Source organism: Pomacea canaliculata, linkage group LG3, assembly GCF_003073045.1.
Source record: "Pomacea canaliculata isolate SZHN2017 linkage group LG3, ASM307304v1, whole genome shotgun sequence".
In the NCBI taxonomy this organism is placed as follows: Eukaryota; Metazoa; Mollusca; class Gastropoda; order Architaenioglossa; family Ampullariidae; genus Pomacea; species Pomacea canaliculata.
The window spans coordinates 18,631,307-18,659,210 of NC_037592.1; the positions used below are offsets into that span (position 1 = coordinate 18,631,307).

General features: G+C 41.5%; 1 protein-coding gene and 1 long non-coding RNA gene across 4 annotated transcripts; both read right to left on the reverse strand.

Moving 5' to 3' along the window:
• Positions 1-2,218: 2,218 nt before the first annotated feature.
• LOC112560609 lies at positions 2,219-12,267 on the reverse strand. Of its 3 annotated transcripts, none has more exons than XR_003098560.1 (4): positions 11,772-12,267; positions 11,193-11,312; positions 6,967-7,873; positions 2,219-2,337 (listed from the first exon to the last, which is right to left on the reverse strand). It is a non-coding gene; the product is annotated as an uncharacterized LOC112560609 (long non-coding RNA). The 3 variants fall into 3 exon arrangements; XR_003098561.1 differs by lacking the exon at positions 2,219-2,337 and having other exon boundaries at positions 6,884-7,126; positions 7,655-7,873; XR_003098559.1 differs by lacking the exon at positions 2,219-2,337 and having other exon boundaries at positions 6,884-7,873.
• Positions 12,268-14,777: 2,510 nt separating this feature from the next.
• LOC112559885 (gonadotropin-releasing hormone receptor-like) lies at positions 14,778-20,867 on the reverse strand. Its single transcript, XM_025231359.1, is given in 4 exon segments — positions 14,778-15,963; positions 15,966-16,042; positions 18,939-19,211; positions 20,305-20,867. Coding segments are annotated over 4 exon segments (1,476 nt in total). The 5' UTR covers positions 20,775-20,867; the 3' UTR covers positions 14,778-15,307.
• Positions 20,868-27,904: the final 7,037 nt, after the last annotated feature.

A 27,904-nucleotide genomic window follows, 5' to 3' on the forward strand; every position in this document is an offset into this window, starting at 1 on the left:
ACTACTAACCTTGAGGTCAAAGGTAACAGTGAACTTGCTTGTGTAGATGACATCGTCAAGTGCCTCCCCAGTCATCGTGACATTAGTTGGGTTTTCGTCGTCGCAGGCCGAACAGGTGATGACGTGACCAACGTCTCTTGCGTCGATGTCTTGCAGACGCCAGTAGATGAAGCCTAAGTTAGCGCAGTTGTCCACGTTGGGCTCCTTGCAGTCGCGGAAGGTTTTGTACAGAGGACTTGTTGCCTGCAGACATTCCAAACAACAATGTGTGGTCTTTGATGCTGGTGTCTGAGGACGTCAGATGCTCACGTGTTTCACTGTTTGAGGTCAAACCTCAGATATTTAAAATCTCTATTCTATGATCAGAAATAAAATAACAGCTCATTACATGAACAACGAAGTTAATTACTATTAATTTTTGTAAAAGAAAGCAATACTTTATCACCCAGAAACTATAAAAATTGTGACCTGCCCTGACAGAATCGTGAGATTAAACAAGGAGAATCATGAACGAACTTTGTAAACGATATATGCCTTGAACCTACTACATAAGAGAACTTGAAAGAAGATTTGTTGTAGATGATTAGATGAATACCCTTCCTACTGTGTGGGTGTGCTATGAAAAGCGAGAGCAAGGCCTCCGTGTGTGTGTGTTTGAGTGTGTGTGTGAAGTGCGTATGTCGTGTGGCGGGGAGGTAATTAATAACACATTTTCTACAAAACTCTAAGAGCTCCACATGGCTCCGTGTTTATTTATTTGTTGTATCTTTGATCTGATAATGAAAAATGGGGTTTAAGTTCTGATACATTGGAAATGCTTCCCAATCCTGACATATTCCTCTTGTCACAGTTTGATGATGATTTAAGGATGCCGCATGTCGCAAGTACAACAACATAATGCCCTGTAATCATTAAATGTGTGAGGAATGGGCTCCGAGAGAGAGGAAGCTGGAGCTGAGGAACATTATCGATCTGAGACTTGGCAGAGAACGTCAGATTACGTGAAGAGTAACACAAGACGTCAGATGCAATCACAGATCACACGATGAGCTAATAGACATACGAGAAAGAGAGACAGGTAATAAGAGACAATAAGAAACACACAGAGATTGCGAGAGGCAAAAAGGATAAGATAGCACTTTATTTCTCCAAGAGAGCAATTCGGGGATATACAATCTGACAAGGAAGAGACAGAGACATGGAGAAGCTATACTTTGAGGGACAGGGACAGACAAAGACAGAGCTGAGAAATTATATTTGTAAAAAATGTGTATGTATGCATTTTATTTTAAATAGTTGACAACACTTGATGCACTAGACCATGGACAGAGAGAAAACGTTGCCAACCGTTATTGTGAACGACGTGAGGGAGCCGTGATACACCGCAAGGTGGACGTTGTCTTCTTCTGCACAGGATGTGACGTAACTGTGTTGCTCCACGTACCCGAGCTCCATCCTGGGAATCCTGTTACCGAACTGTGGTGCAGCACTAAGCACCAAGCTACAACGAAAAGTCAAGTCGTTGATGAAATCGTCGTAGACTCTCACATCGACGTAGTCGATCTCCACGCCATACTGATCGAGACTCAAGAAGCCCAGACTCAGATGCCGCATGCCTCGAGGTCAGAGAAATGTTCAAAATAGAATCTTCCCGAAAAGAGTTCCAGCCGTGCCCTCCCCCGTATTCGCTCCTCGTGGTGATGACGCCGCTCATAACGTTGTCCACCAGAACCGCCACAACATCTGCGCCGCCGTCGTTGGAGTATCGCAGGGTCAGGTCGGCCCGGAGGTCGCGATAGAGGCACACTGAGAAGATCAGCTGGTCCGTTACGTCGGCCACGTGTACAGCCATCTGTCCGGACGCCCCAGAGCGATGATGTCTTGCGTGGGATGTGGGAAGGTTTTCAGCCTCAAGGCGAAACACTTTAGTCGTTCCAGCAGGTAAACAATGAAGAAGATGAAGGAGCAGAATAGCGCCCTGGAGATGTCATCTTCAAGTCTTTTGGTAGTCACGCGAAATTCTACAAAATGATAAAGTGCATGTCTAAGTCAAACAAGCACAAATTTGTAATTTAATAAAATAATATAAAACGCAGGCAGACTATACTACGAACTAGACTTTTCACTTTCTGGAATTCTTTGTACTGCAACAATTTTTTTTAAATTTTGGTCAAAAGAAGTTCTTAAGAGAAAAAAAGCTCAAACAGAAACTGGGCAGCTTGTAAAGAAAGCGAGTTCAAATTTGTTTACCGAAGCCAAAGAAGTAAATGTATTTTTTCCTCCATCGAGACTAGTTTCCTTAGAAACCAGAGTTTTGATAGAAACAACAGCTTCTTTCTGAAAAAAAAATCTTCGAATGATTTTCTCCATAGAGTTATCTCTATAGCGACAGAACTACTTAAAACTTATGCCACGAACTTAACAATCTTGTTACGGCAAAAATAAACTCGTCAGGAAGTGAAGGCCTGACGAACACAGGTCCTAGAGAGACGTTTGATTCAAAACACAAGAAACCGTTTAGCGTGTGTATAATTAGCATGCAATTTCCAAAGCGGTTTCTGATTAAAAAAAAAACAAAACAAAAACAGATAAAACGGTTGCTAGACAAGGGAGAAAGCCAGGAGATCCAAACGGGAACTGTAATGCAAAATGAAACTCATGATAAATTATCTGTGGTTGTAATTCCGAGCACGTCCTTTGTTAAAACATGAGCGCTGCTCATCAGGTTTGTTTTCATTACACAGATGACAGAGCTTCTGTGTGACGATTAGAGTTTAGACAGTGCTGGCACTTTGGATTTCAACCTAATTTAAATTATTTAAATCCATTTGTGACACTCATACGAATGACTTTGAACATTCATGCATGAAGTTCCATTGTAAAGTTTGTAAAGTCAGGATTCGCTATTTTTCCACTCCACAGAAACAAATTCGCAAGATGACACTCAGGACTCAGCAAAAGAACATTTAAGTATTCACTAGGATGTGTCAGTCTTCATACAGGTCTAGGGCTAGTTCTTGGAGATATAGTTAATCGTGTCTGATGTTAAGGCAATTTAAACAAATCTCTTCTTGGTGAACACTGGTTTCTCATTGGTGTGTCGAATATTTTCTGGAATAAAAACCACTTTGTGATCACCCCGTGAAGCAGAAAATGTTCTTTGCCGTCGGCCTTCAGAGATGCCATGCTGCCTGTACAGTTTATTTTCACCTTGGGAGTGAGCCTGGAGGCAGAGGGGCGGCCATAGACAGCTGCAGGAGAGAGCAGGGAGTCTGACAAGAGCAGCAGCTAATCCCGCTTTGTAGAGGGCACTAGGTCATGCGAGCTGTCACAGGCGGCCTTCAGATGACAGACTTCACACCGGAAGGTGGCGAGATGAAGTTGCAGGAGGTGACACCACCTTTAGTCGGCACGGGCCCTTTGATGTCAGACGGTAAAAACGGTAGGACAGGTAACGTGTCGGAGCAGGGAAGATGGCGGATGGAGCAGGCCTCGCTCTCATGTACAATCAGCAAGTCGATGATGCAATGGGAAGGGAGGGGTCGCTGGATCACCTGTACCAGGTTGTAATCTTAATTACAAGAGTCAGCGCCACAGCTTGCGGTAACGAGAGAAGAAAGACGTCTGCAACTCTAAACGAAATTATTCGTCCTCCAGTAGTTTCTCGCTCGCTAACAAGTGTATGTGGGGAAAAAAAAGAGAAAAGAGAGTGAAAATAGTGGTATGCTAACAGTAGGTGAAATACACTGAGTGAACACAGTTATGATGGCAATAGAGATGTCCAGTGTATGGCTCTGGAAATGAATGAACTGTGGTGACGATTAGTTTACAGACGGCATCGTGTATATGTGGCCAAAGGCAAGAAGTCTAACCCACCTGCAAGCAAGTGATTGCGAGCAGTGAGGTATCGTCTAATTACCTACAACAGGTAAACTGCTCTGCTTGGTTCCGGTGGTCTTAAGACAGATGTTAACAAAGGGAGAAAAGACTGTTCCTTGGCTGTTAAAAGCGGGAAATGAAAGAAAAAGTAAATGTAAGTCTACAGTGTCCCAGCCTGTAGTATCAGGGCTCAATAAATTGTCTGAAATAGAGAACTGCAGCTGTCAACGCCCTGTAAGTACTGACTTGCCATGACGTCATCATGACTACTGTTACAGCTGGCACAGCTGTCTCTACAGCTGTTTATATTGCTTCCTCATCTTCCTCTTTTATCTGCTGCTGCTGCTGCAAACCTAATGGCTACTGCGACCAGAAATATCGTGGGTGTCGTGTTCAGCAGAAAGATCAATTGCTCGATGGAAGCATGGGAAAGGCAGGTCGACAGACAGACAGCCAAAGCCAGAGAAACGAGTTGACGTTGGAACATTGTTTTCATAAAAGCTTACTGACCATCTAGTAAGTAAAATAGATATTGATGACCATGTTGATCTTGAAGTGCGCGCGCGGTGTGTGTGTGAGTGTGAGAGTGCGAGGATGCGCGTGTCTATGTGTGTGTGAGAGTGCCAGGATGCGCGTGCTGTACACAGGCCATGACTGGTTTTGCAGTAAGAAAGACTAGTGAACAGGCCAAGTGATTGTTCCAGGTTGAGATATTTTTCCTGTGTTGTTTTTATAGCCGTGTCTTTGAGTGCATTGTGGGATCGTTAGATCATGCGAGTGATTGAGTGCTTTGCTGTGTCGTTGTTGATCGCCATCTGCCTGAGTGAAGCCTCGACCTTCCTTGCATGCTGCACAAAAATCATATCAGTTGAAACTTTGTCCTGACTATCTGATAACATCGTCAAGGAAATCTTCGAGCGACCACTACTGTGATGCTTAGCTTGTGATAAAGACAACGACAATGGTAGATGTTTCTGTAAGACATCGTTGCCCACTTGGTCCTGAGTTGTTCAAGGACCATAAGCTTATCGTCAGCAAGCCAAGATGGTTTGATTTTTGGCTTCTCGGGTTGAATCTCTAACCTTTCCAGTGAAAGAGAAATGTTTATGTTTCCTGTTACATCTTCTCTCTCCTCTTGCTTCGTAACTACTTTCTTTAGCAGCCCAGTTTGTATAACTATGTCACTTGTTTATATCGGAAACGAAGACGCACAAAGACGGTTTTGTAGACTTCATGGTGCGTAGGCTAAGAGCTACAGAATACCTTCGAACACAGGATAAATATTAAAGGGATGAATGAAAGAAAGAAAGCTGGCCTACCTTGTGCACTCCATCACCTGGCTTTGGTTGCTGCCGTACATAAATCAGAAGCCCTTTACGGTGCAGAGATAGAAGGTTCTTTGGTCGTAAACACTCTGATCAGAGGCCTGCGGGGCTTAGTGGACCCCTGGAGCCCTCCCCCCTCCCCTGCACGTGGCCTTTTATCTGATCTCAAATTAGCTGTGTGATCAAGAAAAGCTCCGAAAAAAAGCTCCGGGAAAAAAAGATTTTGTACAAAGCTAAAAATGTAGAAGTGCATTGGAACATTGGGAGTGACACACTGACACCATCGTAAGAATACTGTCCTATTGTAAGCCGTCAGGGGATTCGCTAGCTTTGCCGTTACGCCCGTCTGCGAGTTATCCTCGGCATCCTTCATCACATTCCTGCTGCTGCTTGGCTATTCTGGTCTTGTGAAGCAGCACTTAGCCCGAGTTCATCAACAGCATGGACAATAAACACACACAGGAAATACCAGTAACAGTTGCCGGGATGTGAACATTTCTTGTTTCACTGGGAGGAACAATCTGGTCTTTTGGTGCAGTGTAGCACAAAATAGTAACACCTATCTCCTTAGTGTTGGGGATCAAGACTACAAGGTCTTTGTTTTTTTTTTTCTCAGACAGGAAGAGTATGACGGAAATGAACCTGTCGAGAAAATTTCCACTTGCAAAGAACAATATAAACGAGGGATGAGTTACTAGCTATTATATCCTGAACTGCAGATGCTGAATTGAATATTGTTGGTTTGAACGCAAAAAATAACAGCTACCGACTCAAGTGCTAGCAGACGATTTCCAAAAGATGTAAGCGACCTATGAACATAAGCACAAAAGTCAAGATCCTTATAAAACTTTTTTTTTGACAAATCAATAGCGATACACTTCATCTAAAACTTAATTGAGTTGAACCAGATAAAAGACACATCCTCAAGATGCCAAAAAGATCATTTCATTTTGACAAACAAAACAAACAAGACAAAGCCCTCGTTTCCTCCTTTCAAAATGCCTGTCTAGCAATCGTAAGGCATGGACAACTTGTGCATACAGAAAGGCCAGAGCTCAATGTTGCAGGCCGGAAACCAAGAGCTTGTGGCTGGAGGTTGTCTTTTCTTTTTGAGGACAGAAGCACATAAGCATGGTGGTAACGGTGAATTCTTATGGTTAGCTGTCCCTACAGGCTTTAGTTTAAAATTCATTAACAGGTTAGACACGGTAGAAATTTCCAAGACAACAGTCTCCTGTAGAGAACTCACTGTCTCATCATCATTCAAGTGAGGACTGGGGACGCGGCTTGCAGAGTGGTTAGACTGGCATCTGACCACGGCTTCTTGTCGGTTCGACACCCGTGTGTCCTAGCAAAATTTCGCTCAGTCAACACATTTGGTGCCAATGGGTACTGCACTCCATTCAGAGTTGGGAGGGTAAAGCAGCGACAGGGATAGTAGATGGGCATCACAAAAGTTGACTCTTTAATACCCAAATCCTCATCAATCTTAAAAGGTTGTGAAACTAACTCAATCTCTGACCTTTAGTAAGGATCGGGGGTATTGCGGTTAGAGCAAAGTGTTTTTATGTTTACAGAATTAATTGAAGTGTTTGTCCTCCGTTTTTCTGTTTTCCTCCACATTCCATCATTGCTACCTTTCGTGGAGCAAACTCACTTGCAGATTGAAGGACTTCCGAGTAAATTAACCAGCTAGTCAAGCGATGACCGAGTCCTTTCTAGACCCTTGGGTTCAAACACGCTGATTCAAGGAACTGCTTACCTTAGTGAATGAGATTGCGTGCGAGGACCCTAACTAAGCTGTAGTGAAGCATCCACAGAGGACAGGAAGCAGGAGCCTGACGCAGACCCGGAGAGTTACGGCCGCCATCTTGCCTTTCTCGCTCGAGCTACACGCACAAGTAAAGCCTCTGAGATGTTTCCTGCAGCCGGGAGATTAAGGAAGAGAAGAAAACAAAAACAACACCACAAGCCCTCAAAACACAGGAAGCACCGATAGTCCTCCATAGCTAAAGCCCCAGGTGTCAGTGCAGGCAGATCGCACAATTAGCTCACGTGCCGTGCGCCAAAAACTATTTTTCTTCATGCCTAGCCTCAAATATTATTTTTAAATATCCTCTAAATCAATCTTGTTTGTCGCACACTACCGGCCGGATGTTACTTGACAATAAAAACATACCTCAAACAGTTGACTAGCTGCAAACATGTTTTACACATTCAGTCGGAGATTATACCTTCTCCTCTTTAGCCGAGGTGTTTGCTTTTAATGCTCTCGCACTACATCGCGATTCTTGCTGGTTTCAGATCACGTGATATTTTTCAGACGTCAGTGAAAATATTCTGCTTTATTTTTTCATCTCCTCTAAAAGCGGATGTGGGAGAGAAGGGGGGCAGCTGATAGGAAGGAAAGAAGGGTGAGAGAGAGAAAGAATCTGTGTAAATAAGGATACTAATAATAGGGAAGTGGTGTCCCTAACGTCCCTGGCGATGCTGTCGGAGGCTGCAGGGGCAGACAAATTCGCTGCCTGCACATCAGTGGCCATGTCAGGACGTGGAAGGAGTTGTCCCTTATTAATTGAATTCATTTCGTCTTGAAGAGAGCAGTGGAGTCGCCACGGTTATCGATCTTGTTGCCGTACTAACAACGTGTCTGTCAGCTGCCGAGTCATCTGCAACGACAAGAACTGACTTGGGGTTTTTTTCTTTTTAAAAAAATTCCCACAACGGTGTCATGAATCTTGAGAAGTCGGCGTTACCAAGGAACGAGAGTGAGCATAGAGACAAGTTTTCAGAAAACTTCCCTTACCGTGTACATCTCAGTCAAAGACTAAATAAAGTAAAAGAGAATAAAACGATTAAAATCAGTCGAATAAATAGAAGAATAATGCCTGAAAGTGTCAAAGAAAAAAATAAATAGGAACAAAGTGTTTTGAAGGTTATTTATGTTCTTAAAGGATTGTTTACGACAACAGTCAAACTGACGACTATTAAGAAGAATGAAAATCTTTGCCAGTCGTCTGTCGATAATTTTAATCGAAAGACTTGTTTTTCTGTTTTCACTGAGCAAGCATGCAGTGTGCGAGATATTTATCGCCATCTCCGGGCACTGACCACGACAGTTGTACCTGTTTAGTCGCCTGATAATTGCGTCCCCTGTTTCACGCTTCGCCATTTCAGTGACCTCCCCTAGCTGCCATTACTAACGACCACACACATATCACACACACACACACGTGCGCACGTTCCTGCAGTCCGTGTCCGCTGTCCTGTTGACGCTCGCACGTGCGGCGTGTCACGAGGGCGCAAACGTCAGTGGAGCGAGGACGGAAGCCCGGAAATGAGGTCAGGGTAGTGCGAGCTCTCCTGGGAGATTGAGTGGGAGAAGGAGGAGAAAGCTCTGATGATCGGGCGGGGAATTAAGTCTCTCTCCGGCCTTGTTGGTCTAACGTCTTTGCAAATAATGCGATTCTGGAAGCAATGCAGCAAAGTCGCCTCCCTTCCGCTAGAGGCAGTAGGGTGCGCTGGAAGCGTGCACTACCCGGGGTTAGCTACTACACCGCAGGGACAAATATTTATTGAACACAGAGACAATATATTTGAGCCTTATGTTTAGGATCTGCATTGTTATTTGCTAGTAGAGTTTTCCTAAAATCACGCTTTTTACTTTTTTTCTATTCCTAAGGTTAAAGATGATGATAATATTATTATTGTTATTATTGTTGTTGTTGTTGTTGTTGTTATTGTTCTTATTGTTGTTATTGTTCAAAATCACTTATTAGTTACAGAAAAGAGAGAATTATTAAATAGATTACTAAGTACTTTGTAAAGTTGTAAACTGGAATTACTATATGCAGATTCAATGCAAAATATATGGAACACGAGGCAACAACAGATGAAATATCAATTTTGCAACAATTTCGTCGTAGTGGTAGTAATATTGTTTGAAATGTATGATTTATTATTATTGAGTAAGATGCCTTTGTGCAAAACCTTTTATCTATAGATTTTGCGCCTAATGGAAGAATTGTGTAGTTAGCCCGAGAACCTATACATACACATTTTTTTTATTACCTTCATAAGGAATTTTCTTTTCTTTTCAGCCCTCGCGTGATTTTGAAGTGATTACAACGAACACAGGTTGTGAATAATACACCGAAAGTCGATTTACTATTGAGTTGCCATAGATTGAACTGTTCTGGGGACACGCACAGATATGTTGACTAGAACTTTCTGTAGCCAGCTTAGCTTTGTTTCGTGGTTTGCATGATACTGTGAGACACACAACGAACATAATATCACAATTGTCAATTTTTTTTAGCTTAAATGCTTAAAGAAAGTAATATTTATATGGTCTGTCTTACCACCTCCTGTGTAATTTCTAGGAAGATTTCCAGAGATAGAAACTGGGCAATTATTTTAAGCCCAGAAACGACTCAATTTTCTGTTTTCTCAGCCACATTTCTGATTGACGACACATCGCGATTTGAGTGGACTTTAGCTGCTGAAATGCGTGTCCTCTCAGTCTCCCTCGTGCAATCTTTCTCTCCATCTGTCTAGTCTCTGGTTTCCCTCCCCTCGCGTCTCTCGTGTCTCTTATTTTCTGTTACCAAGCCGTTAGTTCACCTTCAGGGAATATTGTCAATGTATCAGTCATGGTGAAAGAGATGTATATTTTCCAGCAATTTCGAAATTAAACTGAGAATGATTTACAGTAGAAAGAGACACTGAGCAGCGTAGGCACCCTGCAAACTGAAGACATGCACTTAGTTTAAAGGAATATAGATTGGTCAAGAAAATAGCGGCTGTCACAATGATTATTTACTGTGTTTTTTACACAGAATCTGGAAAGAAAGCTAAGATAAAATTAAAATGGCGAGTAGTGACAAGGGAGACAACCTGCAGCTGAGAACTGTCCAGGACACTCCAAGTCTGAAGAAGACTTGTTTACTCGACGACAGCGAGGTCACAAATATAATAAAATTGCTATCCTTTTAGTATTTAAAGCAATATTGGAGTTCAGACAATAAAGTGCAGACATTCAATTAGCAAAGTAAATGGAAAAAAGATCCATCAATAGCCTCGGGTTGGAAACCAATCAAAAGACAGCAGAAGACCTCAGCAGGTGGTAGATGGTTAGAAAAGGCAAGAAGGGATCAGATGGCTTGTTGCTGAAGTAATTGGGGTTTTGTTTGTTTTTTGTTTTGTTTTTTTTTTGTTTTTTTTGTTTTTTGTTTTTTTGTTTGTGTTTTTTTTTTTTTTTTGCTTTGAAAACATGAGGCTCCAGGACCATTTTTCGTAGCATTGTTGTCACTAATGGGTTAGATAAGCAGAAGACGACATTTATAATTTCAAGAAAACGAATGATGTTTGTTCTTCGAATAGGCCTACATTTTATGCCCATCCTTAAATTACCTGTTTACTATTGGGGTATAAAATAAACTAATAGAATACGTGGCATTAATTATTAGTTTTCAAAACATTGTTTTCAGCCTGAAAAAAAGAGGAAAATAGCCTAGTCTTCCATTTCACCTACTTTCTTCAGTTACTGTGCGTTCTTTCCATGATTCTAATTATAAACATTGCATCATCATTTGTTTCTGTGAGCACATGCTTCTCGTTGTTAGCATCATTACTTTTTTCCTCTTCTTTCCTTTTTTTTTCAAAAGTTCTCCTCTGGTTTAAAAATTTCTCTCTCTAGAATAACTTTCATTATTTTTAAAGGGAAAAACAAACAAGTTAATGAGGAGTTGGCTTGAATGATAGATATTGAGGTTCCGAATCGAAGTTAAATCAACATTTCGGATTAAAAACGGTCGTTTATTTTAATCAAGTCTGAAACAGCTTGGACCGATTGATGGAGGCCGCCATGTTTGGTGGTTGGTTGGGACATGGTTCCTAAGTCGGTTTCAATTATGGAAGCTTTCCTTGTTAATTTAACTTGCTTTTCCCTTTAACTCTAACACAGTTTGTAAGCATGTATGTGCTTACCTGTATGTGCGAGGGTGGGTGTGCTGTATCACAAATGGAGACCATGATGTACTCAGTATAACCAGATTCTTCACACGACTGACAAACACACTGTGCCTCAGCTGTTTGCTAGGGAGCCAGCTGACAAAAGAAAATGCTATGTTGCGAAAGCATGCATTTTTTCTGAAACTAATCTAGGCGTTAATCTTGATGAAAATATCGTGTTGCTTTCGTCTAAGAGGACATTTTTACAAAAGAGAGAGTTACAAAAACTTGAAATGGAGTGCAAGCCATACTAGACTTCAGCTATGCTCACATTTGTTGTTTTTGACCTCAGAAAACATGTAAACCCAGCACGTGTTTGGTTCAAGTATCTGTATACTTACACACATTTTATTTTGATAGGAAGAAATTCCATAAGCATTTCCAGTTCTTTACGAGGATTCATTAATTATATCAAGATATTGACTATCGTGGTGAATAAAGCGGCAAAAAGGAACAAATAATAACAACGAAAGTAAAACAAAATAAAAAATAAATCAACACAAAGTTTAGTTTTAGGCGTCCAACGAGTTGAATATTGAAAGGAGGATTACTTACCACCTGTTCTCTCACCTCATCAGCACGTGACCATAAACATCAACATCAGCATCACAGTCTAGCAGTAGTCTGACATCAGGACAGTCAACCCATCACTTATACTCCAACTGCCAGTGGTGTCGAGGTTAATTAAACAACAATAGTTTTCACAGCAGTGCTTCTATTAAACATCATTATCTAGTTTTGCTGTTTATACCCACTGTCAGCAGGCATCTGTGTCATCTGACGAGTGACTGACGTTTGGGCATTTGATACTCAACTAAGTTTGATCCTCTGTCAACAAAGGAGTGTTGTTTTCATTCGTTTAGCATTTGTGAAGTTAACTAGTCGCCCAGACAACGGTATCTCACACACACGTCACACAAACATTAAACACAAGCTTGCGTCACACACACCACACACACACACGCACACACAAGAGTTATTTCCCTTTCCTGTAGGCCCATGTCTTTATATCTCAAGAGCTGAAGTAATCATATCATTTTAAATGTAACTTTTTTCTTCTGCAATGTGGCAGGCCGGTGGGTCATTATTTTATCTTATAATGATTACATTATCTTACATTAATTATAATTAATTTTGTATTAATTTATATATAAAATGTCAAGGTACAAAGCGTCATGGGAAACGAAAGCGTTTCAAGTGTAACTACGATTAGGAGTAACTTCCAGTTATTTCTGTTTCCCTTTTTCTTCGTTTCGGTCTGTCTGTTTCGAACGCTTTTAATTATATTTAGTTTCAAGACGTAACGAGGGAAGTTTTTAACCGCAATTTTCATTCTTCAGAGCAGGTCCAAAGGAATGTGGCATTTGTGGTTTTGGTCTAATGTCGACAGGTAAACATTGAGCTTCGTCTGTCTTACAGTGACGTACACGTCAAGTGAAACTTTGAAACCCGTTCTTGCGCTGCTCTGTAGAAGTCCTGTCCATAACGTGTAACCGTATTTGCCTTACTATCCATAAAAGTGCTACTACAAAAGTATCACTATCCAGTAAGGTCTAACCGTATTTATTGGAGAAAGAAAGAGAGGGTGAATGAGTGAAGATGGAGAGAAAAGAGAAAAGAAAGAGCGTAAATGAATGAATGAAATAAAAGGATTTCATGTTCTGAACACCACACCATATGCAATGACTGTGACCAGTGAGAGGTGAAGTGTTCGTGGTCGTTCCTGGCTCTACAGAAAGATTTTGTCACAATGCAAGAGCATCCACTTGAACCTCCAGAAGATGTTCTTGGCAAATCTGTGTAAAACAGTTCGTGGCATTTCGAGGACAATGTGTCTGAACGACTGTCAGAAAATATAAGAAAATCTCCGACGACAAAATATAAAAATCCGTTAATATTCCTATTTCCTTTTTTGAAAATGTCAAGCGCAAATAATAACGATATCTCAGGACTGAAAACTATTTTTTCTGATCAACGAATTCATTATGTAGCATTTCCACAATCACCTCAGTGAGCAGTTCCAGAAACAGACACAACAACGTGGAATGATTTGCCAAAAGACATTTTATCACAAAGTGCAGAATACTTCGCAGGACAATGACATTGATAGAAAATTGCCCAACAGATATGACAATTTTTTTTGCTTCTTTCAGAAAAACTGAATATGTTAAATAAAAAGTACAATGCTCACAATCACATTGTCACATGGACAGTTGACAGCATGATACAGTCAAATGGTAACAACAGGTTCGTTACTGTGTATGGCACACTTACAGACACATGTCAAAAAAACACGAATCAAAAGAAATTCGCGAATGGCATACTTTGACCAGAAGCACTTCTCAATCACAAGCCATTGTTTATTCAGCAGACATAGTATTTTTTAAACAATCCTGATAACAACAATTGTAATCATCGTTTAGTATCCAGGTTACGAATGATGTAATCCATTCACACCAGGTGGCGCATCATTATGTAATTAGCTGTATCACCAGCATGACTCCCCACTTCACACAGAATGTCGGTTAAACGTTTTAATCACAAAGTGTAATAACCCCAGGGGTTTGAGATGAAATAAGATAACCTCCAGCATCCATCTGTCATCCGAGGCAATCAGTGAGTCCTTCAGCAGCATCCTACTACCGTCCCTGCAGTGTTGTTGCTTAGTAACAATGTGAAAACATTCAACAATACAAGTCTCTGGAAACAAGCTCAATGTACCACAGTCTCTACTGAAAGCCCAGAATGTCAAGAAACCCGTTTAATATTTCTATAAAGAAGGTTGAAATATTTTTCTTTTCTAAGTTATGGAGAAAAAGGCGTGTCTATGTGACCAGGCTATGGAGCATTTGCACAACTTAATATTTATCAGCCAAACATTTCCAGTCCCCTAACGATGCTAACATGCATAAAACCCAATGTTCTGTTCTTCCACAACAGATGAATGATTTCTTGCTGCTGAATAAGTTGCTTCACTGCGAAGCCTTAAAGTAGTCTTACTGACAATATACTGACAAGCGAGAATGTATGACAATGTTGAAGTGAAAACAATTTGTAAATATAATTATAAGGACGAACTGTATCCTGTATGTGGAATGCCAAAGAAATATACCTGATTACATAAAAGAAGAACGCAAAATCCTTCCATTATTTCTCTCAATGCGTCTGCAGACATCACTGCCATACAATATAGAAGTTTGTTTGATACACTCGCTGTTTCTAGGTGTATGTCTCACGTTTGGAGAATCATTAAGTCGACATTATCCTCTCTTTGGTCATTGTTGTAATAACCTGTTACTGTCGCTTGTTTTCAACAAGACCTATTACAGAGACAACCTACTAATATCTGCACAGCTGTTCATAAAAGGTATGTTAGAAACCTCCCTACTGTCAAGGCAAATTAATTGTTTCAGTCTGCATACACTCTTCAGTCAATATGTCAGCTGTTAACAATGTCCGTAGAATTGTAATTGTACAAAACATTTAACACAGAGAAAGACCAGGCATAACCATTCGGAGAATTTCCAGAAACGCAGGTGACGTAATGGCCTAATCAGTCGATAAGAGGATTCATTCCCCCACGTGCCTTCACAAGGGTAGCAGCATGGGGTACGACACCACCAAAATGCACGGGTACTGTCGCCGCAATAATCACATGGCTGCAGTCATCATTTTGAGAAAGACCAAGCTTTGATCACGTGCTGGACAATCCAATCCGTGTTTTACTTGAGAATGGAGAGGGTGGTAGTTGAAATCTGCGACTGGTGAGGTCGAATTCTCCTGTTTGTGTACTGCAGTCCACACGTATCTTTAGTACGACGAGACCCGATGTGAATTATCCGGTGGCTCGATGGTTATACACCTGCCAGTAGCTCAGACAAGATCAAGTGTCCTGGGTTCACATTTTGTCTCGGCCATTCTGTGTCTGCCTGCAGCACCCTTTTGCATGGTTGGACGTGGATGTGGCGGTGGGGGACGAGATGGTTGTGGGCCTCGCTGCTGGCGCTGCGTGAAACGCTATTCCCTCCCTTGATTATTATTTTATTTTATTTTATTTACCACGATACTGGCTAACACATCTGTAGTGTAATTCATTTGTAATGCTGGGCAGAAGAGTGCTTCAAGCAAGAATGCTTCGGCGGTTTCGGCTCTTCGTCCTGTTCCACGTCCTCGTTATTCAGAAGTTTCTCGGGAAACTTGCCAGTCGCCGCACCTGTGCATTCCTTTTGCGCAAATCTCACCCGGAGACGAAATCCATTCTTATTCTCCTCCGTAATCATCGTGCGCGATTTGGCGTCGGCGGAACTGCTGCTGTTGGAGCCGTTGGAACCGTTGTCGCGCATGCGTCCTGAACAATTCCGTTTGGCAGCGCCGTCGCCGTGGAGTAACTGTCCGTTGGCAGCGTCCTCAGTCATAGAAATACACTCCGTTATTCCGCCACTTTTGTTGAAGCTAGGAGCCCTGCGAAGGGTTTTGAGTCTGTACTGACAGAAGATCTCAATGAGGCCCCGCCTCATCTTGAGGGTGAAGCAGCCGTATAGCAGAGGGTTGAGGCCGCTCTGCAACAGCGCGATGGTCTCGGCGAACGCGATGACAGACGGCGAGATCTTCACCTTGTAGTCGCTGTAAATGCGGATGAGGGTGGTGACGAAGTAAGGTGTCCAGCACAAGACAAATGTGGTGATGATGGCGAAAGTCATTTTTAACGTCTTGATTTTCGCCCTCGGAAGGTGGAGTTGTCTCCTACTGACCGCCGGAGACCACAGTTGTTGGCCTTGGCGGAAGCCTCCACGTCACGTCCCACTTTAGACACAACGCAGACGATGCTGTTCGGGGAAAAAAGAAAACATCTATGAACAATACTGAAAAAAAGGAAAAAAATTTCTAAAAATACTTTACATAAAGTCGCGCAATACAAAGGAAGAATACAATATAAAAATTGTTATTAACCATTTTCAGGATATTGCCATTGTCACTATTACATATTACATCAGACATCACATTATACCCAAGTACGAAGCATAAACAATAACAAAAATCGAGAAAGACCGGGCGATTCTGTACCGGAAGCCAGCAGTGTGAGAACCTTCACTCAAAGACTTGTGGTGGCCATCACTTGGTTGTACACGTGGAGTGCCGCCGGAGTAAACTTGTGCAGATATCGTTCGGTTCAAGGCTCGGGGAACTGTAAACTTATCTTCTGTCTACGGGTCTTTTGCCAAATTCTTGTCGAAGTGGATGAGAGTCGTCAGCTAGACTTGCAGTCTGTTGTACAGAAGCTTGTGAGAGTGTCTCTAAGTCGTTCTTAGACCACTCCTGCTTTTCAATGTTTTTGTTCAGCTTGCTTCCTATCCCACCCCAGCACACTAGGCTAAAACTTTGATTACACCAGAGGTTAATACAACAGGGTGTAAATCATTTCATTCTAACACCAGGCTTTTCTCCGGCACTGGCACAACGCAGGAAGTTTCCCGGCGTCAAATGGATAAGATAGATGACAATTTTAAAATTAACAAAGGAAAAATAATAATAACAACGCATTTTTAGTTTAGAGAAAACAAACAATTTATAATTAAATAACATGAGATGATTGCACATTAGCAGGCTTTAAAGAGACGATTTTTGTGAAATAACCAAGAGAAATACACACTGCACAAAACACTGAAGACTAACTGTATCAGCCATGCTCGAGCTCTGGTAACAAGACAGAGGTTCACTGATGGACATTCTCCATCCATGCTCCCTGCAAGTAGAGAAGCTTAGGCTGTCTTCTGTGGTAATCTGCTCTGTGTCTGTGTAATACACATGAAAGAAGGGGACTGACAGGGAGCGATCTATCTGTAATCAAACTTGGCAGGAGGAAATCTCTCTGTGTTCAAATCCCACTCCCCATCATCCTCTATCTAGTCCACTGGTTATCGATGAGAACCCAACGCTAAGCGCTTGGTCATCCTGAGACTGGAGAGTACAATTTAGAGATTTTCTCAAAGAAGGAAATGTTGAAGACCTCCCGCAATCTTCATGTTTGTGTCACTGCTGACATTTTTCTCAAACGTGACATGTTCCACCACCGCCATCTGAGCCGGTCCTGCGGATATCTGTCAGTAGTACTCTGTCTTCTTTCACTTTCCTCCTTCCTCCTCTCTAGGTATATATGTGTATATCTCTTTTTTCTTTCTTTTAATTCAGAAGAGAAGCTATGTCAACTAAATTTGTAATTTCGCTATAACTAAGCACACAACGATGATAACTAATAATAGCAGCACTGGTCATCACCAGGGATTAAAGACGATGTCAAAAGTGACAGAATGATTCCCTTATTGCTTCAGGAGCATAGCGCTGAATTCGAGAGTGACAGACAAAAAAAAAACTAATAACAATGATGGATGATGGATGGATGATGGATGAAAAAGAAAAAAGCGAAAGCGAGAGAGAGGGTTTGTCAGTTGATTTATTAGTCAGCCATGTTAAACTAATCCAGAAGTAAGGATGACAAACATATGTTCAAAGACCTAAGTGGGAACAATGAGAAGGTAATAAACAGAGACCAAAAGTAAAATATCCGTTTTTTTCATATACTCTATTGTTCTTTCAGTGCATCCGTAAATCTGTGCTGATAGTGTGTCGTTGGCTATACTCTGATGAGTTTTTGTGCAATTTCTGCAACAGTCAGTTACCTGCTGGGTAGGAAAAGTTATTCCTCCTTCAGAGCACAAAGGAGCAGACAAAAGCGACTCGTTCAAGGGAAACAAATGGTGGAATGAAGTCGTGGAGCTTGAATGGTTTCAATCTTCGTATAGAAACTGTGATGTGGTCTGATTGTGTTAAAGGGACACCGTTATGGCTGCTTCCTCTTTCTTCACCCAAAACAGCATCAGAGAATAACGAGTTTTATGCTGTATTTTACATTCAGGATGTTCAAACATATACATTTCATGTTTCATGAGTTTTATCTACGGTTCTAGCAGACAAGAGCACGCTATTTCTCATTCCCTCCCATCTCATTCAATCACACATTTCCAACCATTAAATTATTTCTGTCTGGTGACGCACGTGCATTTCTCCATCGCGGGTCCATGTGCTGATGTATGTTGTTATTTAAAGTGGGAGGGCCGGAGGGGGCAGACACAACAGCAGGAACAGAGCGATCGGATATTTTCGAAGTTTGTGAGACCGTCCGCCCACCGAGCCTCTACCCCAGATGGAATACAAATGAGTTCCAGCTTTTGTCCACCAACATCAGCAACTGTCAGCCAGGGAGCAGTCAATGGTGCGATACAGGGAGCCTGCTCATTGACAGGTCAGTGAGAGAGGGATGCTAGCAGGCAGCAGAGGACGAGGCACGTTTGTTGATGTTGGAAACGGTAGTTTAGGTTATTCAACTTCTCTTCACGGTGCAGGAAGCTTTCACTTGACTGTTTATCACTCGGCTGCAAGTCTGATGCTGGTACTTACAAGATCAGTCCTTGCACGGCCATTGCCACTTCACTAACTGCATGGACTCCAACTATTTGGTTCCTCCAATATGTTGTGTGACATAAGCGATATTGTGTTATTATACTTGATGCCAGAACATCGAGGACACTAATTTATATATACAGAGACAAGTCCGCTTATTTATGATTTATCTGACAGCTATTATTATTTTTATTATTGAAATTAAACGAAAGCGCTTGCAAGGACCGCCGCACCCAGCTGGCGAGGACAGTATTGTTTGCATACCTGGAATAACAGAAGGTGATAAGGATGACCGGGATCACCAGTATGTACATGGTCATGAATGAGAAGTAGACTTTGCGCTGCCACTCGCTGGTGTAGCCCTTCGATTTGCATTCAAACTGCTGGATGCCCGCTTCCTTCACGTCAGTGGTTTGGACGAAGATGAAGAGCTGTGGGACGGCGAAGACGAAGGCAAGGAACCAGGACAGCGCGATGAACTTCTTGGCTGTGGACGTGGTGTTGCGGTACTTCAGTGGCTTGCAGATGGCCAGGTACCTGAAAAAACATAAAAAAATAACAGTTTCTCTCGTGGATTTTAATGAGATCTATAAGGTCGACATTAGGTTTAAAAAATGTTATAGACAAAGGACTTTTCATTCTGTTCCAGAAAAATGCTTTTCCTTTCACTTTTTTTTCGCCGAGGTATAATGATGTGTTTAGAATGTCACTGGAATCTGCGACATACTGAATTTCCTTGAAAGCTTACAACCCGACACAGAAAAACATTTATTTTCTTGGTTTTTCTTGAGATTCGTCTCAAGTTACATTTTGTTCATAGTTCCAAGTTAGCAGCCTCAGCTTTAAGTTAAATGCCATTTCAAATGAAAAAGAGACGACATGATGAATCAATCCTACATTAAATAGCCAGCATGGACCTCTTAACTTACTTGGGCATGATGCAGTCCTTAAAACAATATCAAAGTCAATGTAACTGCTCTTTAATCTATCAGAGTAAAACTGTTAATAAAGGATGGGCTATAATCTGAAAAGGGAATAAAGAGGCTTTGATAATTCTGAAGGATAATAAAGTGGCTGCGTCTGCATTAGGAGAATGAGAGGAAGAATTTGATGAATGTAACTGAGCAAAATAAAACAAAAGTATCGTTCTTGATACTCGGGATGGTGCATGAGTGTTGAGTATTGTAGTGAAGGTGTGTAATTAAGGAAGAGATAAAGTTAATTTTTTTTTGTTTTTTTTTTTGTTGGGGTTTTTTTTTTATTAGTCCTGCGTAAGCCTTGGTACAGCTTTTTATTTTGATGCATTATATTCTGCCATGAAATAAAAATTATTGTCATGATGTTGTAATGATATTGTAAGATGCAGAGTAAAATTCGTACAAACCACCTAAGTTTTGTTTTGACGGCAATGACTTTGGGGATGTTTTGTCTTTTAAGATGAATTAATTCGCCGTATAAAGTGATAACATTCAGGGGCACGACAAGCCACCCAGCTTGTCTCTTCCTGTAGAGTTCTAGGTTTTGAGGCATTTATCTTTAGGCTTTGTCGATTGGCTGGTGTGGCTACATATTTGCTACTCTAAGGCTAGCGATGCCTAGTGGTCGGGCCACAGGCTGTGCAGGACATTACCTGTCGAAGCTCATGGAGGAGAGGATGAAGGTGGTACTGGCCAGCGTGACGATCTGCAGGTAAGTCAGGATCTTGCAGGCAGCGGCCCCCAACACCCACTGGCCGAAGGCGACGAAAAGGATCTCCGTCGTCATGGTGCACACACACACGGCCAGATCCCCGATGGCCAGGTTGATGATGAAGATGTTGACTCGGCTGTTCCGCTTTCTGTACCTGCTGCACGTCAGAACCACGATGATGACGGTGTTGCCCACCAGGGTGAGCACCATGATGAGCGCCAGCGACGCCACGCGCTGGATGACGTCAGGAGTCCAAATGTCGCCGAGGTCTGCAGTGGGGGCAGCTGGGGTCACCACACCGCTCATGCCGCAGCTGACGTTGATGGAGTAGCTGCTGTCATTGTCGGTGTTGCAAAGGGTGCTGATGTTGTGAGCGTTGTATTCCGATGATATGTTTAACATCTTCGTCATTTTAGTTTGGTCCTTGCTGCTCTGTAAATATGTGCCCACCCTGTCTGAGCATACTATCTTCGGACTTCAACACATTCTCGTCTCTGAAATAAACAAGAGAACAAGTAAACAAATTTAAAACGTCAGCATATCAGTTTTGTTCAGTCCAACAGTTAATGCGTATTTATTAAAAATATTTTCAATGAAAAACAACATTTGGGATGATTCAATTGTAAACTTAGAAAGATAAAACACTACTGAATAATTTTCACCAGCTTTTGGACTGGATTCGTTTCTTCAAAACACGACTAAAGTTCGAAGTTTGGTTGTGTAAACACTCCTCGTCTTTCTGAAGAATTTCCCTAAAAGCATGGTGCTCGTGCTGTCAGTGGGAATTTACTGTAATGTATCCCACCACGTGACTTATGAATACCCAGACACATGACGATACTTTGGACGACGGAAGAGAACGAGAGAGGAGAGAAAGATTTCAGTAAATAACTGAGTTGTACTGATATGCATACCTGTGTGTGTGGTGTGTGTGCGTGTAACTGTATTGTGTGTGTATGTGTTTTCGTGTGCGTCTGTGTGTGTGAGAGAGAGAGAGAGAGAAACTACAGCACGCAGTTTCTGGTATGTGTGCTTTGACGACTTCCAAAACTCTTAGCAAATTAATTTAAAGAGGTTTCACTTAAATTTTTGTTTTGTTTTTGCAATATTTATTCCTTCCTTTCATGTACTAGGCTTGAGTGCTGCAAACCTGTAAAAACCCAGTTTTACAAAGCGCGCTCGTGAACATCAAAAGACACTTGTCTGAAAAGTGAAAATGACAGCAAGTCTAAAATTCAAAGATTTCGCAAACTGATTGTTAACGAAGAGGAGACAGGTTTGAATACAAAACAAAATATTAGCTGGATACAATAAAAATTTTAATTGTCTGTCAGTGTGCAAAAAGCACTTACATCAAACGAATACAACAAAAGACCCGAAAAGAAGAAAGATAATACTGTGAGACTGAAAGAAAACGATCAAACATAAACGGAACAAAATGAGAGGAATCATGAAATGTTAGAAGGAAATAGCAAACGTAGATGCAGTTAGTTTAATAACAATAACAATAATAACAATAATAAATATTACTTCCACGAGGCATATAAGCTTACTTAACTGTAGGCTCATTGTCCTTTAGAAATAAGTATCAATTCACATCAAAACTATATACCCATGTCTGCTTCTTGTATACATGGTGAATTATAGTTTCTTTTTCCTTCTCTCCTTCCCTTTCGTTTTCTCTCATTTTCTTTCTTTGTCTCTCTCTGATCTATATATAAATATGCAAAGAGCGGAAAAAGGAAACTCTGAAACTGTACAACGATAATAATGGAAAATGTTTGCATACATAGAGACGTGGGAGGATAGTGTACACAGCCGTGTGTGAGATGAATGAGATGCTCATTAAGTAAAGATATTCGTTCTGAGTCTCCTGAGCACGTGAATATTTTCCCGTAATACATCCCCATACATTTCTGTCAACACTAAACTTTTGACATACTTCAAAATGTAAACAGATAGGATGCACAACACAGTTATACTTAGCAAAGACAACATACCTTGTGTTAGAAATGTTCGGCATGTATTAATTACTACAGATTGTGAGCGCTAGTTCACTGTGTTTATTTTGTGACAGGTGGGCTAAAAATAAGAAGCACATAACAGCAATGAATTTATTTGTTAAATAGATAAATGGGATACGATTTCTAGGGTTAGGATTTAATAACATAATTAAATTCATTAGGGAGACATTTCGTTTAGAAAGCTTGTTTAAAAGTGTAACTTTGTAGAATTGTAAATACCGTTGTCTTGATTTCACCTTCTAAAGAGAAATAACCTGTGGTGCACACGTGCACAGAGAAATGTCATCTTCCCAGAAGCGACAGGAGAAAAGCCATCGACATCAAAAAGCTTCTTTCCGGGACAATCCGCTGCATGACCAGCCAAGCGAAGACGTGGACGTGGAAGCACGGGGAGATAATACCCGGCCTGGCATTACGTGGGTGGCTCTTGTCAACCATGTATGTGGGTCGCCCTCTCGGTTGACATGTTTACTCGCATTCATTCGCCATGTTTAACAACGTTTCCGGTTGTTGCATTTCGTCATCCCGGGCAACCGTGGAGTAACGGTGATCACATTGTGTTCTTTGACTAGCTGGCTGATTACCTTTTGAAACGAAATGATGCGAGCCTGTCCTATTTAGAACGCATCAAGTTGCACGTGGGGAAAAAATAGAGTTTGTTTATTGCCACGTGTGGCTGCCATGGTTCTAAGTATGGCTGTATTTGTTGATAAAGTGGGATGTCTGTCTGAAGTAGACAATCAGACTCAGTTTCAAAAGAAGTCAATTTAAAAACTTAATGGAAGTTTGCTTGTTTCATACAGCTACGTTGAAGCGTCGGCTCAAAGCAATATTTCCTTTGAAAAACAAGCTACTTTCTACTGTTCTCAAATATTATTGTACGATTTCTGAGTTCTTTTGTCAAGTTCATCACTAAATCATCTGAGGATTCGAACACTTGCGTGTAATTGCCACATCGCCGTTTATAACGTGGATACATTTTGATTTATAGAAGCTTTGTCCACTACCAGCCGGAGTCAAAGGACTTGACATACAAACACATATACCTTTTTAGATTAGATATTAAATACACCTTCATTGTTTTGCATGTTTCTAACAAAGCTAACGAATAGTGAAAACAATACTACGATCATGTTTTCAGTGCAAGACACAGCAGTAGAATGAGAAATTTGAAGTACATACATTCAGGAGTCAGCAACAATTCCTAAATTTTAAAAACAATAACAACAGAAACAACTGTAATTTCGCTGTCCATCTACTGCTTTATTGCAGTGGCCATCAGTCAAGCAGTTACAAGATGGAAGCTCCATTTCTGCTGCGCATTTAAAATGCGGGTATCGGTGAGTGTGCGTGTGTGCGTGTGTGTGTGTTTTAACAGTAATGTCTGTTCTCACCAAATGACCCACGCTTTTACTATGCAGTCATAAAAAGAACTCTTCAAGACATGTTTATGATGCTGTCGTGACAGATTTACAAACCGCAGTGTTACAAACTGAAGTCAATATTTTATTGTGTTATACTACTCGAAACTCGCGAAGACATAAAAACCCCAGGTAAACAAAGAAAATTAAAATCAAATCAATGATCCTTTCTAATTAATTCCAGTAAGCCATGGGTTTTTTGTGTTAGTCTTTGATGCTCAAGATATCATGGACAGACCATAAACAGGATGCTGGTTTAAGGGTCTATTGTAGGTTTTTATTTAACATAAAATTACCCACGTAAATTAACTCGATGCTTGCAGAAAACTTTTATGATTCTGTATTGCATGTGACTGTTGAAAATCAAAGGCAACGAAAGCTACCTGACTCATCTTCGTGAGCTGCATGGATACAGGAGATGATCAATCTTGAATGTCTTTGATTATACCCTGCACAATCAAGGGGTACATTTAGTCGACCGTGGCTAATGAGGTTCAAGGGAACAGCATGGAGAATGTGGTAGACTCTGATGTTCTGAATCATGTCCGATCAAAACTTAGGGTCGCGCATGAATCATTCGTTTGCAGTCAGGTGTAAAACATTGCTTAACAAATAAATAATGCCTTGCTTTTCCCTTTAACACATATTATACGAACGCCATTTTTAGTCTCACACAGAGGATGCTAAATATAGAACAGGGCAACATAGATATGTACTTTCTGTGTGACACAGTTAGCTTACCTCAAGCATCAGCCCGTCTGATGTTTGTTATTGATGTCATACTGCACGTTCTGTAATGCATAATAAGCTGTGTGTGCTATGCTTATGTTGGCCTGTACGCGTGCATGCGCGCATGTTTCAAGCTAGCCATTCAGACGGATATGAGTAGACGATGAAACTTTTATAAAGGTTTCAAAATTAATATTCGAATAACGGAAGGCTACACGCCCAGGCCTGACAAGTCCTCCATTCATCCTTTGTCTCTAGACTCGCTTCAGTGACCTGCGATCGGTCACACCGGACGCCAGTAGAAAGCCGGCACGGGCGACAATCGGAAAGCGAACGAGAAACGAATTATCCACCCACAGCTAAAGCGGGTAGACCGTGATACAATTCCAGAAAGCACCCGCCGTCTTTTATGTCACCGCCAGGCACAGCAAGACAACGGGACCTATAGACAGACCGAGCGGCCAACCCAAACTCTTACTGCACGTGCGAAGAAAACGTGATTTTATCTTTATTTAGGTTATGTTAAATATTTATGAAGACCTACCTGAGTTTTGATTCGGACATGAGACTATGATCAAAGCTCGTACCATAATGCATCTGCAATGTTCGTGTCAAAGTTGTAATCTGTGATTTTCCTGAAGGTCTGTTAGGTCCACAATAGTTGTCAACGGCTGTGCTGAGATTAGCTGCAGGATTCTGCTCACTTATTTCTGAGTAAATAAATCCCGTGTAGACACATACGTCACCACCCACTGAGTGAAACTCACGAGAGGTCTAATTAATCCATAGTCACTATTCTCCAGCTCCCGGGTAGCCTTGGCGACCTAAGAGCATCCATGTGTACTCGTCAGCTCATTGTTTTCACTTCTTTCTCTCCCTGGCGATATTTCTACACTTGCGTTTTTCGTGAGATCGGAAAAAAGACTATTGATTCGGGGAAATAATATCCTATTCCGAGCTCTACCCATTCATTTGAAACACGATTTGCAACGAATTTTCTATAGCGAGGACAGCAGTGGAGGCCATTCAACCATAAGTGAAGGCGGGTGAAGCCTGGGGTAGGGGTGGGGCAGTTGCCGGGTGGAGATATAAAAATGAATGACATGGTGCTTGGGGGTTGAAACTCTAGGTGTAGGATTAGGTTTAAGTTTGGAGTTTCGGTTCTACAAATAAGGTTGAGAAGGGTTATGGTTAAGTTGTCGGCTAGGACATGTAAACAACGTGACGTCACGCTATTTCCTAACTCCGCCCCCACTCACTTCAGTTTGTCTAGTGTCACGTGGTTGAATAGCCCCCCGATGCAGGCCCTGTAAAGTAAATTTGCTCCAAGATGTTTCTTGCTGGAGGTAATCAGGAGCACTGCTTACACAGGAACTTGCTTTCACGAGGACGTGTTGGGGCAAGGATATGCCACTGGTCAACGTCCTGTGTGACTTAAAGAAGCTATATTTAATTTATATTTAACAGTTCTATTTGATAAACGTGTCTGCGCATGATCAACGACTTTGCCCCGGGTCTGAGAACAGCACCATGTTCACGTCCACGTGATCCTGAAACGTTTGCCACTGAAGCAAAGCTTTCTTAGGTTAATCACATTTGCCTAATCACATTTACCTAAATAATCTATATCTGGAGTAATTATGCAAAGTCCTTCTTTAGCTACTGCATCGTATTTATGTGTCCTGCTGGGTATTACTGCCCTCTATACTACAGTTTTGCTGAGTGATATTTGCGCTTTTGAGGACTGTTCATTTTAGGGTCCTTATTAGCTGCACAGAAACTGTAAGCAGCAGGAAATGGCGAAGCAGAAGAAGCCATCAAAGCTTCTATATAATATATCGAGAATGATTATGATTGATTAGCCGACAAGATGTCGTTAGAGAAGCCGCTTGCCAGGAGTCAATCGATGGAAAGTATCGGCCTCCTCCCACAAGTCGGACCTTGTTCTCACCAAAGCAAAGCGGAGATTGAAATCACGGCAAGAGGGGCTGACCCCTTGGTCATGGCGTCAAAACGAGGCAAAATTACATTATTGACAAAAACGACATCCGTGATATTCATTCTCTCTGCCGCTCCCTCAATCGAGTTTTGTAATGATGGCGGCAACCGAAAGCTTGAGCAACAGATGGTTTCAATTTTCTGCAGCTGTTTGTTCTTGAATGTAAGAGTGGAATGGTTTGATTGCGCAGTTCTACTTTATTCATTTGTTTGCTTCTGTGATTTATTTATCATTTTCTCTACTTAGTTTTCCTTCTTGTGGGAATTCATGAATGTAACACAACTAATTTCCTTTCTTCCTCTTTTAATTTTTGTGTGTGTTATTTTTTTTTTTTTTTTTTGTCTTTATTGGACTTTGCGACCTAATAAATCCATTCATAAATCAAATCCGCTTAGTTGAAGGCAGATTAGATAAGTGTTTGGCATGCATAATATATCATTTAAAAAAAGATTCCTGCCATTAACCATTAGGCCTTCCAGGTCATAGCACAACGCACAGAAACACACGCGTGCGGCTGAACATGAATCATGGGGTTAGAGAGACAGGTGCAACAAAGGTTGTTAGCCTTATTGTCCTGATGAGCAGCGTGTCACCAGTGACTCACACCAATGGTCGCCTGTCCTACTCTACAGCAGAATACGACTACGTCCCGCGTGAGAGCAAACATAACAAAATGTATAACCGTGGCTGACATAACAGTATCAAGAGTACTTACTGCTTCGCGAACTAAACGATGGTTGGGAATCATCTCACCTGGACTTCAGTTGCAGACTGTTGCGCTAGCTTGTAACCAGGTTGCTCTTCCTAGCATCCCCGTCCTGCACGCAGGACGCCAGAGAACAGTGTGTTCATCTATCGGCTTACATCTCACATCGTCAAGGTTTGTAGGGCAGTACGGTGGGCCGCACGAATAACAAATCACACGAAGAGAGTTCTTTATTTTTATTTGTTTAATAGTTAGTTAGGTCTCAGACACTGCTGACGTCTGCACTTAGTGCCAAGGATCATCACAGTAGCTGCATGAACGGACGGTCTTTTAAAGGTATTCGTTTATTTGAAAACATAAAAGTTGGATAAGCAATTTTTATTATTAAGAATATGTTAGTGGAGGGAGGGAGAGAAAAAAGCAAAAGGTGAACAGTGAGAATTATTGCCACCAGTTAATAACAATATAACCATTGTGAACAATTATGATTTCTAGAAGACTCGACGAACTACGGTCCTGCTGCCCTGTCTGTACGGGTGGACGTTTGCCAGCTACAAAACATGGCGTGTCCAGCCTCTTTCACAAGGGAGGCACTCATTTCCGCCTCTTGTCGTTTCCTTCCTGGGCTTCAGGATGAGTACACGGTCCGTTCTTCTAGTGGA